We start from the raw sequence: 15,738 nt of genomic DNA, 5'->3' as shown, positions 1-15,738 counted from the left end.
ATCGCCCCGCTCCCCCGGAAGGCCGGTCCCGGGGCGGGGCGGGCGGCAGGAAGGGGCAGGGCCGGGCCGGGCGCACAAAGCCCGGGGGCCGGCGGGGTCCGTGGCGTGCCGGGGCCGGGGCTGTGTCGCGGCGCGATGGGGCTGGCGGCGGCGCGGGGCTGGGCGCTGTCCCCGCTGTCCCCGGGCCCGGCGGAGCGCAGCCGGCCCTACGCAGTGCTGCAGCACCAGAACCTGGGTGAGGAGCGGGGGGCACCGGGCACAGCCCCGCCACGACCCGGCCGGGGGCTCGCGAGTTGGTCAGGCAGTGTTAATTGATGTTCTTTCTTTTCCCACCGCAGTGCTGCTGGGCAGCATCCTCAGCGCGCTCCTGCTCACCATCATCCTCATGGCCATCTGTGTCTACCGGCCCGTCCGGCGGCGGTAGCGGAGCGGGACCCGCCGGGGCATCGAGGGAATGCTGCATCCCACCTGGTTCTCCCACCTGGCATCCACCATCCCAGCACTGCTTCAGTCCTGCCGGTTCTCCCATCTGGCACCCACGCTCCCGGCGCTGCTCCGGACCCACCGGGTTCTCCCGTTCGGTACCCACCCTCCCAGCACGGCTCCGGTCCCGCCCGGTTCTCCCCTCCGGTCCCCGCCGTCCTGCCGCTGCTCCCGTCAGCTGCTGGGGATGCCCTGAGGATGCGAGCGTGGCTTTTCACCCATCCCTGCCCGTGCTGTATCACATGGCTCCATCGTGATGTGGCTTCCAACAAAGGTCTGGCCGGGTGTTGGAAATCACCCCCTCCCTCAGCCAGCAGACTCCTGGAGCTCCTGGGGGTGTGTCCGCAGCAAACCCGTCTGGCTTGGAGCGGGGTTTGGAGCAAGGCGCCTTCCTCCCAAATCGCAGCGTTTTGGCGAGGCTGATCCGACACCGTGTGCTCGAGAGCGTCCCCGGGGTGTGCAGGCACCCGAGGCCTGGCATGTCACAAGAACAGAGCCAGACTGGGGCCATTGTCCGAGGAGCAGCTCCACGTGCTCAGTCACACCACATCCACTTTCTGCTTTCTGATTAATTCAGTTCCTTGTTTGAACGCTGAGGCTTGGGGGTTGGATGGGGCTTGGAGCAATCTGGGCTAGTGGGGGGTGTCCCTGTCAGGGCAGGGGGTAGAACAGGATGAGCTTTAAGGTTCCAAAGTAGTCCAAAGGCAAAGGCTCAGTGACCCATCCAGCGGTGGGTGGGGGGTCTGGTCCGTTCTTGCCTCTGAGCAGAAACACTGATGCACGACCTGATCCTGGTGTGATTTTCCCGGGCCAGGCTTTCCATTCCCAACATTATTTGCTTTAACTCCTGGCTAAAACGCCCCAGCTAGCCTCACATCAAACCAGCCCTGCTGAACCTGTTGGGATCTGGGGTGCAGGTGAGGGATTCCAGCATGTGCTGGTCACTGTCCTCCTGGAAACAGGAGCCTCCAAAGGTCTGCCCAGGCAGATGCTCTGGAAGTGTCTGAGCTCCAGCCAGACTCATTTTCTGCAGTTTCGGTAACAAGTGTTTACACTGAATCCCACTTCCATACAAATGCTGCTGTTTTGTTTTGCACTGCTACAGGTAGTAACTGGATTTTACTAATTATTACTTTGATATTTAACATAGAGGTGTTTTGCTTAGTAATTTATTTAGAGTTTTTAAATGTAACTTGCAGAATTGATTGTTGTTGACCTGCTCTCTAAGCCCTTGAGCTGCATCTGAGGTGAGTGCTGGCATTGAACAGGGATTTTCTTTCTGTTTAGTGAAATGACAGAGTGAGCCTGGCCTCAAACAGATGGGAGTTATTAATCCAAGAGTGAGGCAGCGAGGCAGCACTGTTCTATTGCTTTCTGCTTCTCCTTTTGCTCACTGATTCCCGATTTTTCTCGGTCCTTCATCACTGTGAAGCCTGGCCTGCAGCCTGTGCTGCTCGTGGGGGTGGATGGTGAAGCTCAGAGCCCCAGCTCTGCATTCCCGGGAGCAGAATTCCTGTTTGCTCTCATTCCTCACTCCCTGCTATGCCTCTTTGTACAAATAAAACGCTCAGTAAACAATCCAGGCTCTTATTTATTCTCGGCTGTGCTGTTTGTTATTAACTGGGCTGTGGCTCCACAAAGGGGTGAGGCTGTCCCGATTCCCACCTCGGTTCCCTCACAGCTCCTACCTTGTTTTTAGTGGGATGGCAGTGCTGGGGGAACGTTTCCATGGATGTTTGTCAGCAAGGAGCCGTTAACAGCACAATCAAAGCGCATCCTACAACGCTTGTGCAGTTACCAGCAGCTCAGCTATGAATCAAAACTCAGCCAAAGCAGTGTAAGAAGGGTTTCCAAATAAAGAAAAACATGAAGTGCTGCTGTAAAAAGCCTTGAAATGGGATCAGAAGCACAAAAAAAGCACAGAGTCTTGCTTTCAGGAACAAATAGCACAAACTTAGAGAATTTTTAAAGCTGGTTAGTTTTAGAAGCTGCATGTGTTTGTAACTGAGCTTCTCTTTCCTACATCAGCCTTAAGCTGCCTCAGAGAGAGAGGCTGGACTCTTGTTACACAACAGTTAAATATTAAATGTACTCAGAACCCTCTGCTCCTCTCTTTCAAGAAGGTGCAGAGAGAAATTAATAAAGTTACCCTCCTGCCTTTCACCTGTGGTGTACTGATTCCCCCCTTGTCACGACAGGGAGGTTAAAAACTTGGCTGAAGATGTTCTGGGGATTATAGGTCTGATTCACACTAAACCAGAACTACCTTTAAGAATTCAATAGATGATAATGTCACTTTAATGTACCAAAATACAACAAAAGGCAGATAATTAGTAAAAAAAAAAGACTCCAAATACAATGCTAGAAAAAAATAACTGTGTGTGCTGTAATGTGCAGTACCTTTGGTTTTTCTTCCAGCACACAGATGGCATCCGTCTTACACTGAATGGGTTAAAAGTCAGGCTTTAAGAGAAGCAGCACCTGGCTGAGGGAAGCAGGGCCTTCCAGTTTTAGCTGGAATGATACAAATGCCAAAGAAAGCAAAAAAACCCCCCAAAAAACCCAAAAGCAAATCCAATTTATTTTACAGTCCCAGACTAAGAAGCAGGAGCATAACAAAACTTCAACTGAAAGTGCTCAGTGTTCTTTAGTTTAAATATAAAACCAGAACAAGCCAGCTTGAAAAATGCTATTTTTACCCCTCTTGTAACCTTTGAAATGCTTAGCAGAAGACAGGCAATGCCAGGCAGACGGGTTTGTAAAGGCAACAGCACTCTTTATTCCCACTGGAGGAATGCCCACAGCTCCATCTCCTACCTCCCACCCTGGCAGGAGCTCAACACGAGGCCTATTCCCTTTTCCCAACTGTGACAGTCACAGTAATCCCCTTTGCAAAGAAAGAAATTCCAACCCAGCCCACTGCCCCTGTGCAGGACAGTCCCCATTCCTGCAGCACCCAGGAGGATGTTTTTAGGGATGCAAGCTGTCCCAGGGAACAAAACCAGTGTGGAGGAGCCAGTCCTAGTGTAGGCTGAAGGAACTGTAATAATTTCCTATGTAAAACAATGGATTATTCATTTTAAAATAGGGTTCCAAGTCACCAACTGCCCCCTTGGTTATGATCAAGTCTGTTTTATAGTGATTTTACATTGGTTAATTAATAGTTGGTCACCCAGAACCGCCCTGTTTAGCCTGAGGAACAGGAGCAGTGTTAGGAGCAAGCTCAGAGCAGCTATACCAAAGGTTCCTCTGCTCCTGCCTGCCAGAGCAGAGGGATATTGCTCACATTTAACAACTGTAAGGCTTTCCTGTGGCTGTTCACCGTGTCCTTGTGGAGTGCACTCGAGAGTCACAGTGTGAGTACTGTAAACACTGACAGAAGTGCAGATAAAAGAGCTACAAAGATCCTGTATGGCCAAAAACCTGAGGAAAGCTGGTTAAAACAGACCTAGGAATCGTTACAAGACCAGTTTGATGAGTGCAGGCCTAGTGGCTTGGTTTAAAATCAATAAAAATATTCAGGTAAAAAAATAGATGTATTCACATGAAGGACAAGCGTTGGGGTTTTAAAAAGCAACACACGTTTCCCTTGCAGGATTAAAACTTCTCTTCCAATAAGGATACATTAAAATCTCACCTGAATTCTTTTGCTGGTTGCATTTAGCACCCACACTCAGCTGTGCACACCAAGAGATCCCAAAGAAGTACCTGTATCTATCCCTTAATTTCTTGCTGCCCTCTGACCATGGGAACGAGCTGGTTTGGAATCACTGCAGAAACTGCTGCTGTACTGGACAGATGGTCCCATTGCAGCATCTAAAATTTTACTGGCTACTTGTTTTGTCCTTTTTCAGAAAGCACTAGCTTAATCTGGAGCTTGGATGAGCTGTTCAAGTATAAAATCATCCCTCTTAAGCCAAAAATCTCAATAACTAGAGGAGAGAGAACCACACCTAAACGAAACTAACAGAAAACATCTGTCAGCATGAAGAACTACCGTGTGTGTATAGGCAGGGGAGATGCTCTCCCATGAAACAGCTGGAAAAACAGGCAATGGCTTTAAATTATTGAGAAATAATGAAGCAGATGAGTATTTCTTTGGTAAGTAATGAAGTTTCCCTCCTGAACTCCCCATAAATCAGGCTTTCAAGCTTTACTGCAATCCCACATCCTGATGCAAAGCAAAATTTCCATCTGCTCTTCAATAAATAAGTTTAGATAAAAACATTTCCTTCAAAGCTAAGACTGCACGGTTGGGGAGCCAAATGTGGAGTCCTGTGATCTGGAACTCCCCCAAACAAAAATAAATCACGTTTCTGCAGCTGATGCCAACTTAGAAGGCAGGTGAAATGCTTCCTTAAGCAATCCAGGAGTGGTCTTCAGACTGACAGCTCCAAAAACCTCCAGTTTTACACAGATTTGGTCATCCCTGCTTCAGGAGGTCACTTAGGAGCTATTTTTCCACAAGAGAGAGCTGTAAGACTTGCTGAAGCTCTGCATCTTCCCTTTCCCGCCGCTGCTTCTCCTGCTCCTCCTGCTCCCGCACAGACAATTCCATGGCAAGCTGTAAGTCTTTCTCAAAGCTGGAAGCTTCACTGGAGCTGCTGCTGTGGGAGTTCCCTGATCTTGTCAGAAAGCTCTCCTGCAGTGCCCTGATGGAGAAGAGTAACTTTGAGAAGTAAAAGAGACAGAGCCTGTCTCATATTCCTTGCAATGATCCTTCCTGGCAACTGTTTTAGACTCACAAACCTGAAAATCTCTCCCAGGGGGAAGAAAAGAGTTTGAGGATATGAGAGCAGCTGTTCTAACATCTGTAAAATTCTCAATGTCAAACCTTGATTCCTTTGAATCTTTCATAGATATCAACAGTTATATTTTCAATGGGCCTATAAAAGCATCCTCACCTGGTTTGAAGGATTTTCCATTTACATAAGAACTCAGAGGATTCAGTTCTTGGTTTCTTTGCACTTAACTGCAGAAAGACTCCACAGACACCAGAGCTCATTTTTAAGTGTCCATTAAATCTATGTTTTTAAGGATTACACAGGGGTTTTAAAAAGAAAGAAGAGCTGCCTTGAAGTGTGCAGCCTCTAATAACTAAACATTCAACCCAGAGGGATCAAATTCAGAGTTTTAAGAGCAGAACTGAAGGACTGGGTTTGTTTGTTGAGTAAAGAATCTGTTGTGTGCACAGACCAGCCCCACAGCTGGGAAGAACTACACTACACAAACCAGGGAGGCCCAGTTTAGAGTTCTTGTTACTTGGAAAAGTTGGAAGAAGCACAAGGAGAGACCTTGAGTTTTGTGCATCTGCTGCTCACATACGCCAAAAAAAAATTGCAAAATTGCTTCGTGCTACTGCTGGGGGTATTTTGGCTCTATCACTGCATGGTTTGATGTGAAAAAATGTACTTACTTCTGATACTGTATATTGAAGTCCTGGGAATATGCAACTGCTCCGTTGGAATGCATCCCCAATTCCTAGAGATGGGTAAAGACAGACAATCCCACAGCAGTTATCACGTCTGCAGAGTAACTCACTGAAAGTAACCCTTAAACCACCCTTAATTCTTCTTTGAAATACATTATTTTTATCTTCTGAGGTCTTGAAAAACTGATCCTGCACAGCTTTCCTTCAGCTCTTGCTGCACTATGCTTGCCCAAGCTGCCACTGCATAGATCCCAGCACTTACTTTATTTCCACCAGATTCCAACAAGCTCTGCTGGATGGCAAACTGCATGATCTCATTATCCTCATCCTGCACGTGGATGTTCCTGCCATCATCCTGGATGTGGTAGGACTTGGGGATCTCAAACACCGACTGGTCGACCTCAAAATTAGCACCTACAGAAGCCAAATGAAATTAAAAATACACTGTGCCCTGTTTGTAACAAGTTGTAACTGAAAAGATTCTGATGGAGGTTTTTGCAGGATAACACAAATTGCAGCTCCCCCTGTTCCATTCCCTGCAGTTCAGCTTCTCTCTCCTCTGTGCATTCCATGGACAGGGATGTAAAAAGGTGGGATCCCTGCACCTTTCCACCCCTTACCTGCATCACTCTGTGCACCACCAGGAGAGCTTCTCTCAGCTGTCCTGCAGCTGTTGACATTTTCAAAAGTAATTCGGGCATTCAGCACGTGAAACAGGGGAATTTCTGTAAGAGGACAAGATTTCAGTCAAAATGAGAACTCTTACTCACTTCCACACCTACATCAAACCCTTACATGTTTATGGGGTATATTCCACAACAGCTTCCTATAATGACAAAGCACAGAGTAACTCACCTCACCAAGAAGGTGCCTTTAGTTATTCTCAACCTCTCTCTAAATCTCTTATTTTAGAGTAAGACTTGCCAAATTTAAGGCACTGAAGGTAAGAGGAAAGGGGCTGACAACAGCTCATTCTCACCGAAATGACACTGTCTTTAAAATGATATTTCTGAATTGTTCATTCAGAATTTGGATTTTGTGACCCCAGATACACAAGACAATGTTTGAGGTATCATTTAGTGAGACAAGTAAAAGGCTAATGTGGTTTCTCTAAATAATATATTGCAAAACCAAAGGGAAAAAAATGGACAAGATGCTACAATAAAAATTGCTAAAGATTACCAATTTTCACAGGAAATCCTGGTGGAAATTCCAGAGTGATGAAATCCCTAAGTCTGGCAAAATGAGCACTGGTTCTGGCCATCAGGTCAATGATTGGAGTGATTTGTTCCATAAGAGACAAGGGGAATTCTTCACTCATCCACAAGGTTGCTTTAAATCTTTAAGACAAAATAGGATAAAAACTCCCTAAATTCACAGTTTAGGAACAGATGCAAAGCAAAACAGGCAGTTGGGCAGTGACAGGAGGTTACTAACAAGTTACAGCACCAGCCCAAATGTTTCCTTTGACTCAGTGGAATTAAAAATAGATTGTAGCTGAATACTTCAAGATCCCTCTTCTGATTAATTGTGAAAGCTGGGGGAAAAAAACCCACACTGGATATTTGTCAAAATGATTTCCAGGGATTAGATAACTGGGAAGAGACTAACTAGAAATAGTTTAAAGGGTATTTCTCACTTCTGTGTTCTAATGGTGACTTCCTTTGGTCTTCCTATGTCTCTGCCTTTCAGATCAAATTCTGGGTTGAAGTATTCCTCCAGAGTAATAGCAGTGGGATTGTTGGTTGCAGCATACTCTGTTGTCCTGGAGGTACTCTAGAAGGAAAGAGAGGAAAAAAACCACCCAAAAAGTACTGAACAGACAGTGGCAACTACAAGAAACTTTTAAGTTACCCTTTGTGAAGTAACTCATTCCCTATTTCAGACACAGTGACACACAGCCACAAATACCAGCTGTTACTAGACTGGTTTCACTAAGGTTAAAAATCTCCAAGCTTTTTAGAGAGAGGAAAAATCTACTTAGGTACTTTAAAGCTGGAAACCAACCAGAAATGTACACACGAGCCACAGCATTTCCAAGCTCCAAATCCTTTACTAAAGTCAAACCTTTGATGGAGTATTTGAACCCAAAATCTCTAAATCCCTGTAAACGTGTAATGCCATCCTGACAGGGAGCCAGCAAATCCATTATCCACTGTTCTTCAGCAGTTTAGAAGCAAGGGAGTTTCTAAAGCCACGTGGAATCATGGAATGGTTGGGGTTGGAAGGGATCTTAAATTTCACCTATTTCCAACCAAACAAAAACATCCTCAGGGGAAATGAAAACCTCATAATCAAAACTGCTGCCAAACTAAGGAAACAAAGAGGTGACTCCACACACCAGTAACCTGTGCTGACATCAGACACTCACCTGAGCACCACATTCATGCTCCACTGTCCCCAGGAATGATTCCAGAGGGCTCCTGTCAGCTTCAGGTAACAGGAGGGAAAACAAAACCAGCCATTAGTATTAATTAGCAGTAAAACTGGCACTCAAGCCAGGCTTCCAACCCAAAGGGAAGCTGTTCAGATCTCCTGTGAGCTTTACCAGGCAAGCCCAGGACCTGCAGCTGACAGTATAAAACAGGTACAACACACAGAATGGAGCAAAGATTGCCAGGGTTTTTTTTTTTGATTAGCAGACACCTTTATGAGTCCCAGTGCCTCAGTGGCCCCATGGTAGGGGAATTTCCATATGAAGTTACTGGCTGGTCACCCTTTACTCTCATTCAAATACCAGAAGAAATCAGTGGACCAAGCCAAACAAAAATTCCAAGCAAACAAAGCCTCTGTGAATCCTGTATCCACGGCCAAAGTGAAGTAAGGGCATGAATACATTTCAGAGCAGAAAAGTGCAGCATTTTCAAACCGTCAGTGAACTTTGAACAGGTTTGAAGGGCTTTTCTTTCCTCTAAATACAGCTGGGATAAAACCAGGTTCATCTGTAGGTTAAGAGAGAAATAATGAGCTGCCTCAGACACAGAACATGTCAAAGTAAAGCAGGGCAAAGTCAGCAAGAAGAGAATTTCCTTGTTTGTCTACCCAGTTCTTCAGTCACTCAGAGGAGATGAGAGAGAGACAGAGGGTTCTATTTATCTCCAATTTTCCTATGGGGAAGATACCTTTATATCTCCTCTTCTCCTCTTCTGTTAAATGTTCTGTTCTGATCCGTGTGATCACATTCACGTTGTTTGCCATGTAGACCTTACAAAAAATGCAGGGACAAAAACCAAGCAGCACCACAGGTTAAAAAAAAAAAAAAAAAGAGTTCCCCAGTTAAACATCATGTACACAAAACTAACTGAACCAACATCAACACCAGACAGGCATTTCCAAGAGATTTTAAGAGAGAATGGAAAAGGAAAGTCAGGGAACAGTATTTCTAAACAGAGATTAGTTGTAAGACCTCAGAAATGAAATCCAGTGACAGTTTAGTTCTGCAGGAACACTAATGAACTCCCTGTCCAGCTGAACAGCCCTGCAGTCTTACCAGGAAAAACCTTCAGATAAATGTAAAAGCTACTCAGCACTTACTCTTCTGGTGAGTGAAATTTAAAAACTGTAATTTATTGCACCAATTCCCAAACCTGGAGTAAACACAGAACCAGGGAAATTAAATCCCGTGATTCTGAACCCAAATTCCTACCACAGTAAGGGTGTAAAGCCACCTTCAAAAATATTTCACTGAGGTGAAATAGAGGTCAAAACCAGTGTCAGGTGGAACCATTCTAAGCAGCTGTGACTCAGGAGCAGGGCAGAGTCCAGTTCATGAATTCATGATGCCACTCAAGGCTGCTGGTCTCTTGCAATGCTATTATTATCAACAGGTTCCTCAACTTTCACACACTGAAACAATGGCAGTGTTCAAGCATGAGTTAAGTGCCAGCCTTTGGAAGGGAAGGACTGCTGGCAGCTTTGCTGAATCTTCTGTCCCTCTTCCCCCCTCTTTAAGCCTCCTTTTTCCCCTATATTCCCTGGTGACGTTCCTGCACAGGGGCTCCATCCCTCCCCCAGGCCTGGAAGTTCCTCACTCCAGCCCAATTCTGCTGGCAACACAATAAATGTCCCAACAGGAATTTTAAGACCTGAAATATTCAGGAAATACAGGAAAAGCACAACCAGACTTCAATTTGTTGCAAGACCTATCAGAAGAACAGAACAGGCTTTACCTTGGCTTCATAACCATTGACACCTTCTGATTTTTCTGTCCTCCATACCCAGAATCCAGATGTAGTTCTGACAAAAAGGGAACACCACAAGTGTCTACACAGCTGCATTTCTACACAACCCCCAGCTGGTTCTTCTAAATCTGATTTTAAACAACATTTGACAGATTATTAACCCCAGATACCTGGAAAAATAGGTGTAGTAATGAAGGAAGACAAATGTGTGTCTGTTAAAAGACACAACATACACTTTTTTTTTTAAGTATTCATGTGAAAGTTGACTTATTTGTTACCAAATCAAAGTTCTTGTCCATTAGTTCCAGCACGTGGATTTAGGTGAAATGCAAATCTGCAGTGAGCAATTGACTCAATCTTAGAGGCTTTTTCCAACCTTAATGATTCTACCCCACTAATATGATAAACTGCAAGTTTTCTGCCAATGATTTCTTTCAACTGGGAGCTTTTTGCCAAGCAATAGTGGCAAGCTGACCAACCCAAATTTCATTAATGGTTTGTGAAGCTTAAAGTAATTTCAGGCGTAGCCCTGAAAGTTTTAGTCATCAAAGCTTTTGAGAGTTTGTCATTAAAGCTTTTTCCAAACAGAACACCAAAATGTTTATCTGCTAAGACAAACTCTCTGTCTCACCTTTCAAAAGCAATGCTTTTGGTATCAAGGCACGTGCTGATGATTGGAGATGTAAGGCGTCTCTCCACATCTTTCCTCTTGGGCGTCATGGATCCCAGAGTCAAACGCTTCATGTGCTGGGAGATCTCAAACCTCTCTGTCGTGACAAACTTGTCATCGTGGTTGATCTCGATGAGCTCTGCCCAGCCACCAGTGTCTGGTGGAAAAGGCATAGTTGAAGTTAAAAAACTCAGCAAGTGTTCCGGGGTGAAAAGCTGGGGGTGTATCGTGTATCAAATCTGGGTGTTTTTTGCACTCAGCTGGGATTGGGGCAGCAGAACAGAAGGAGGGAAACTGAGTAAAACACCGAAATTTTAGCCCTATCACCAATTTTTTACCCCAGATTTACTCAAAGCAAAGAAGCTAAGCCATCACAAAACAGTGTCTCTAAGAGGCGCGAATATAAACATAAAACCTTCATAAAACACAAGAGGCCTTTTTTGTGTAAAATCAGGATTTCTCACTGTGCTCACACTGTAGTTGGGCATCAGTACTGCAGGCAGGTGAACTCTTTACCTTCTCCCTTGAAGATGACAGTCCTCCTGCCCCTCTCCCAGCTCATGTTCTCGAAGCCCAGCAAGGTGATGTCGACGCGCAGCTTGGCCCGGCTCTTCCAGATGCGGCACACGTCGCTCGGGCACACCCTGGAGACCAGGGGCACTGGGAGAAACGGGAGGAATGGAAAGGGAAAATGTGCAAGAGGTGCAGCACAGAGGAAACAAAGTCAAGAACAGGGATTGCTCACTCCTGGGAATGTCATTCCAGAGGAGGGGATAGACTGATCCTCTTTAGCTTTAAGAACAACCAGCTTGGGGCAAAACAGGACTAATTTACAGATGAATATGAAAAGGAAGAAGATTATTTGTTCAGAGTGAAAGATGTGAAATGGCATAAACCCCATGCCTCTAACAGTTTGATATTTGAAATATTTAGTCAGCTGTAAGGCCTAGTGTTGATTCCTTTCAGGGAAAAGCAGGTATTGCCCAAATAGCCAGTGCATCCATAGATGACACACCATCACTTCAGTCATCGATGGCCAGGGACAGGTAAAAAAATACCCCAAGAAAAGTCTTCAGCAATTGCAACAACAGCTAAATTCACTACTAGAAACCAACCAACCAAATAAACAGGAAACAAAGAATAATTGTGCAACAAAAACACAAGAGGTCATTTTGAGAGGGAAGAGAGAAGGATTCCGGGGAGCGGATATTTCCCTGCCTGTGTTGTGTTGTGGGATATTTGTAACTCATTTTCACAGCTTGGAATTGGTAACAAGGAGCAGGATTCTTACCCCAGCTAGCGAATTCCCATTTCATTTCCACATAAAAGTCAGGAGTCTGCAGAAGGAAAACACTTGATGAATACCTCACGAAATAGTTTTACTCCGACATTCAGGGCAGCATTTCCCATGAACATTTTGCATAAAGGAAGAAAAAAGAGGAGCAGACCTGGAGAAATGATAAGTGAATGCTAAAATTGAAATTGAAAGTAGCAATTGAAAGTAGCAGTAACAGCCACTGCCCTGCCCCTGCTGCTATCTGGGGAGCTGTTCTTCCTTGTTTTACTGAAGAGGCAGTAATGCCTTCAAGATTCACCCTCCAATATTGGAGTTCATGACAAAGGATTTAAACAAAGTCAAGGAAAAGCCTCCATGTCCCTCAGCACTATGCAACACGCAGGCTGGAACAAAACACAACTGCCCAGCTGACTGCAACAGTTCACTTAACTGAACTACTTGAATGAGAATTCAAGCAGTGAAGTCAGTCTGGAGTGAGAGTTTACATTTCAATAAATCATCACCTCGTTAATTTTCTGCAGTAACTCAGGAACTCCTCCGAGGGTCATGGAGGTCTGCTGGTAGTCCCGATGCTGCAGGATCAACTGGACCATCTCTGGATCCCCTGTGCTGACAGCCTCGTGCAAAACTGAAAGAAACCCAGCCACGGCCTCATGTCTCTTTGCTTGCTGCCCAAAATTCCACGTAACAACAAAGATCATCTGCTACCGAAAGTATCACACCCCAGGTTGTCCTTACCCGTCCATCCCTGCGCGTTCTCCTTGGTCACATCTGCCTTGTGCTGCAGGAGGACCTTGGCAGATTCTATGTAACCCAAGGAAACAGCCAAGTGCAGCAAGGTCCGGCCCCGCGGATCCCGCTGGTCAACATCCTGTCAGTGTCCGAGAGAGAAAGAACGCAGCTCATCAGAGCTTACACAAACAAAGGGCTAATCCAGGAGTCCATATTCCCTGCCATTCCCACAGATCCGTTCCCAAACTCTCCTGCACCGCCCTTCTGCGGGGCCGTCTTGCTTCCCCACGTGAATAAAAAGGAGAAGCAGAACGGGGCCTATGAAATGCCCCAAAAACTGTAGGACAGGAGTTCTTGTTGATGCTTCTCATTTCTTTTTCTGTCATTCTTTCCCCTCTGTCTCTACCCAGAAAGGGTCAGGAGGAGATGGGAGTTCTCGTCCGTGTGCATCACCCCACGGACAGCCGAGAGCCTGAGACCCCACAGAGGGCTTAAACTGTCCAACAAAAGAAGGGGGGGAAAGGGAAAATAAAAGGCAACAGGGCATACAACACGGATTTTGGACAGCACTTTTGGAAAGGACAGAAGCAGATGGTGTTTCACAAAGCACACACAGCACAATGAGGATTGAGGGCATTCTCTACAAGTCACTAAAATAAAAAAAATAAACTACACAGGCACAAATATCCAAAACATGCAAGCACAACATACTCATACCTTACACATTTTTCACTATTAGCTTAGAGATTTGAAACAGAAGAGCATCTATAACTAGAGGAAAAGGGGAAAGTCAATAGCAGAACGAGAAAGGAAGGTTACTGTGCACGTTAACAGCGTTATCTGACAGCATCAAGTCAGAATATCTCACACAGAGTGGGGAAAGCTCTGGTTTAATGCATCTTCGTTTCTGGGGTGGAACATTAATTAATTTGTTTCCCCACCTCCTGCAGCTCCAACACTGCAGCACCAACAGGTAAAGGGCTCCAAGGGTCCCTCCCCACTCTCTTTGTTGCTGTTCCCTTGTCCCCACATGCCCGAGCCAGTTTGCCACTCCAGCTGCAGCTGGGAAGCGGCTTCGATCCCTTCACGCGTCCCTCCGGCAGCAGGGAGCTCATCCCAAAGAAGCAGGAGGAAAATAGATCTTTGGAATACTTAAAAAAAAAAAGGTGTTTAAAAGCAGGTAAAGGAAGAAACAGACACAGTTCATCTTCGCACACTGCTGGTTTCTACAGGGAATGGAGGCAGGAAGCAGCATTCCACAAGCGGGAGCTGCTGAGTGATCCCTATTTAATGACAAACTCTCACGGGTGTCAGAAATAAACACACAGGAGCAAAGTGCCAGTGAGGTTAAAGATTTTGTTAATGCATAAGATGACATAAATTCGATTAAAAGTGACTGCATTCCAAAGATTCTCCCAGACCAGGGCAGGAACATGCTCTAAGCAGGAATTAGTAAGTCAGGTGCACCGTTAGAGCTGCAGGTGACAATCAGGAGGTGGCACAGCTGGTCTTGGGCTCATGTACTTGTGGTGTCAGGTATAATTAATTAATCAGCTCTGCTTATTAACTGTACCTTAACTCTAGCCCGTGTCAGAGCTTTTCCACAGCAGCTCAGCCAGAAGGATTTTTGCTGCTCGAGCTCTGCTGCAGCTTTCAGGCCATTTCCTTACGTCATCATGTCCCAGAGAGGGGACAGCTTTGTGTTTTCTACTCTCCAGCATGGAACAATGATCCATTTTTTTTTTTTTTTACCAGAGATGCTGAAAACATTCCAACCAATACAAAAACTCTGCCCCCGATCTTGGACAGCAACAAATCTACGAGAACTGATGGTGCTCAGCAAGGTAGGGGCTGGTTTGATCTCTGGCAGCAGCAGCCACCTTTGGTGCACGATGGATGACTTCCCATTAAGATAAACACTATTTATTGCTTTAATAAATAAATTAATTTCCATCACAGCTGCTCTTCTAAAGCGACTCCTAACTCTCCCTAAGAGCTACTCTGCAGCTGCACTGGCATACTTAAGAGCAAAGCTTTACAGATGGGAAGCCAACGTTTAATATCTGGCATGAAAGTATATTCCTACACCTCCTTCCATCACTCCCACACCACAAATAAACAGGTGACGAAGTTCAGGGGTCCCTCAAGCCCAGCAAACGCCCCTGGCAGTACCACCAGGGTGCTTCTCCCTGGCACAGCAGTGAGCGAGCGGCACTAAGCCCCGCACTATGGCAAAAGCTCTTTTGGGGCCACCAGCCCCCCCAGCAGCCCCTTCAGAGCCCGGCTGTCCCGTTACCTGGTCCTGCAGCTCCTCGTCCAGCCGCCTGTAGTCGTTATTCCAGACCAGGACGTGCAGGGGGAACGCGCTGCTGGCCCCGCCAGGGGAGCTCATCCCGGCACACACCTGGGGAGGGGCAGCCAGGGCCCCTCACTCTTCCCTCTCTGGGTTCTGGAGACCCCAAGTTACTCAAGCCCTGACCCTTTCAGCTTCTCGTTTCTCCTGGCACCCACCTGACCCAGGTGTGTGTGTGTGCGAGCCCGGGCCACAACCCCCTATGAACCCTTCACCCCGCTCCAAGGGGAGCCCCATGCAAAACCCCACCGCGGGGGTCTCCCCTGCTCCTAGTGCCCCTCGCAGCCCCCCGCTCCCGAGGGTCTCCTCCCGGTACCCCCTCAGCCCCACTCCCGGGGGCCTCCCCGATCTCGCCCCCTCAGCCGTCCCTGCCCCTCTTCCCCGTCCCTCCAGGGACGGCTGGGACGAACCACAGCGCGGCCGGAGCAGGGGGGCTCCTCGCCGTCCCCCCGCACTCCACCGACACGGACAACCGCACGGAAAGCGGAAGCGGCTCCCCCTCCCCCTCTGCGGACGGACAGATGGAACGTCCCGCCCGCAGCTGTCCCATTGCCTTCCGCGCGGTGGGGGGGGACGCTCAGCACTGGCTGC

General features: G+C 46.8%; 2 protein-coding genes across 3 annotated transcripts; one reads left to right on the top strand and one right to left on the bottom strand.

The window, feature by feature from the left end:
• Nucleotides 1–65: 65 nt before the first annotated feature.
• Nucleotides 66–2,073, top strand: C15H12orf76 (chromosome 15 C12orf76 homolog). The gene is made up of 2 exons (XM_069030582.1): nt 66–235; nt 339–2,073. Exons 1-2 carry the CDS (start codon nt 136–138, stop codon nt 422–424), a joined length of 186 nt encoding a protein of 61 aa, XP_068886683.1. The 5' UTR covers nt 66–135; the 3' UTR covers nt 425–2,073.
• Nucleotides 2,074–3,041: 968 nt separating this feature from the next.
• On the bottom strand, nt 3,042–15,622 carry ANKRD13A (ankyrin repeat domain 13A). 2 transcript variants are annotated; one of them, XM_069030581.1, is made up of 16 exons: nt 15,558–15,622; nt 15,091–15,198; nt 12,801–12,933; nt 12,566–12,690; nt 12,057–12,102; nt 11,282–11,425; nt 10,727–10,922; nt 10,084–10,150; nt 9,037–9,118; nt 8,286–8,344; nt 7,554–7,690; nt 7,097–7,254; nt 6,535–6,639; nt 6,177–6,328; nt 5,900–5,964; nt 3,042–5,135 (listed from the first exon to the last, which is right to left on the bottom strand). In XM_069030581.1, exons 2-16 carry the CDS (start codon nt 15,184–15,186, stop codon nt 4,937–4,939), a joined length of 1,764 nt encoding a protein of 587 aa, XP_068886682.1. In that variant the 5' UTR covers nt 15,187–15,198; nt 15,558–15,622; the 3' UTR covers nt 3,042–4,936. The 2 variants fall into 2 exon arrangements, with proteins under 2 accessions (XP_068886682.1, XP_068886681.1); XM_069030580.1 differs by having other exon boundaries at nt 15,091–15,243; nt 15,558–15,612.
• Nucleotides 15,623–15,738: the final 116 nt, after the last annotated feature.

This window comes from Aphelocoma coerulescens, chromosome 15 (assembly GCF_041296385.1).
Source record: "Aphelocoma coerulescens isolate FSJ_1873_10779 chromosome 15, UR_Acoe_1.0, whole genome shotgun sequence".
Taxonomy (NCBI): domain Eukaryota; kingdom Metazoa; phylum Chordata; class Aves; order Passeriformes; family Corvidae; genus Aphelocoma; species Aphelocoma coerulescens.
This window is presented reverse-complemented; position numbering and strand designations above follow the sequence as displayed.

Excerpts from the sequence above, each read along its gene's own strand:
- C15H12orf76 (XM_069030582.1), top strand. The coding sequence starts at position 136 with ATGGGGCTGGCGGCGGCGCGGGGCTGGGCGCTGTCCCCGCTGTCCCCG. Across the intron at positions 236-338 it reads GCTGCAGCACCAGAACCTGG|TGCTGCTGGGCAGCATCCTC; the intron begins GTGAGGAGCGGG and ends TTCCCACCGCAG.
- ANKRD13A (XM_069030581.1), bottom strand. The coding sequence starts at position 15,186 with ATGAGCTCCCCTGGCGGGGCCAGCAGCGCGTTCCCCCTGCACGTCCTG. Across the intron at positions 7,691-8,285 it reads AGCATGAATGTGGTGCTCAG|AGTACCTCCAGGACAACAGA; the intron begins GTGAGTGTCTGA and ends CTTTCCTTCTAG. Across the intron at positions 6,329-6,534 it reads TGGTGCACAGAGTGATGCAG|GTGCTAATTTTGAGGTCGAC; the intron begins GTAAGGGGTGGA and ends TGGCTTCTGTAG.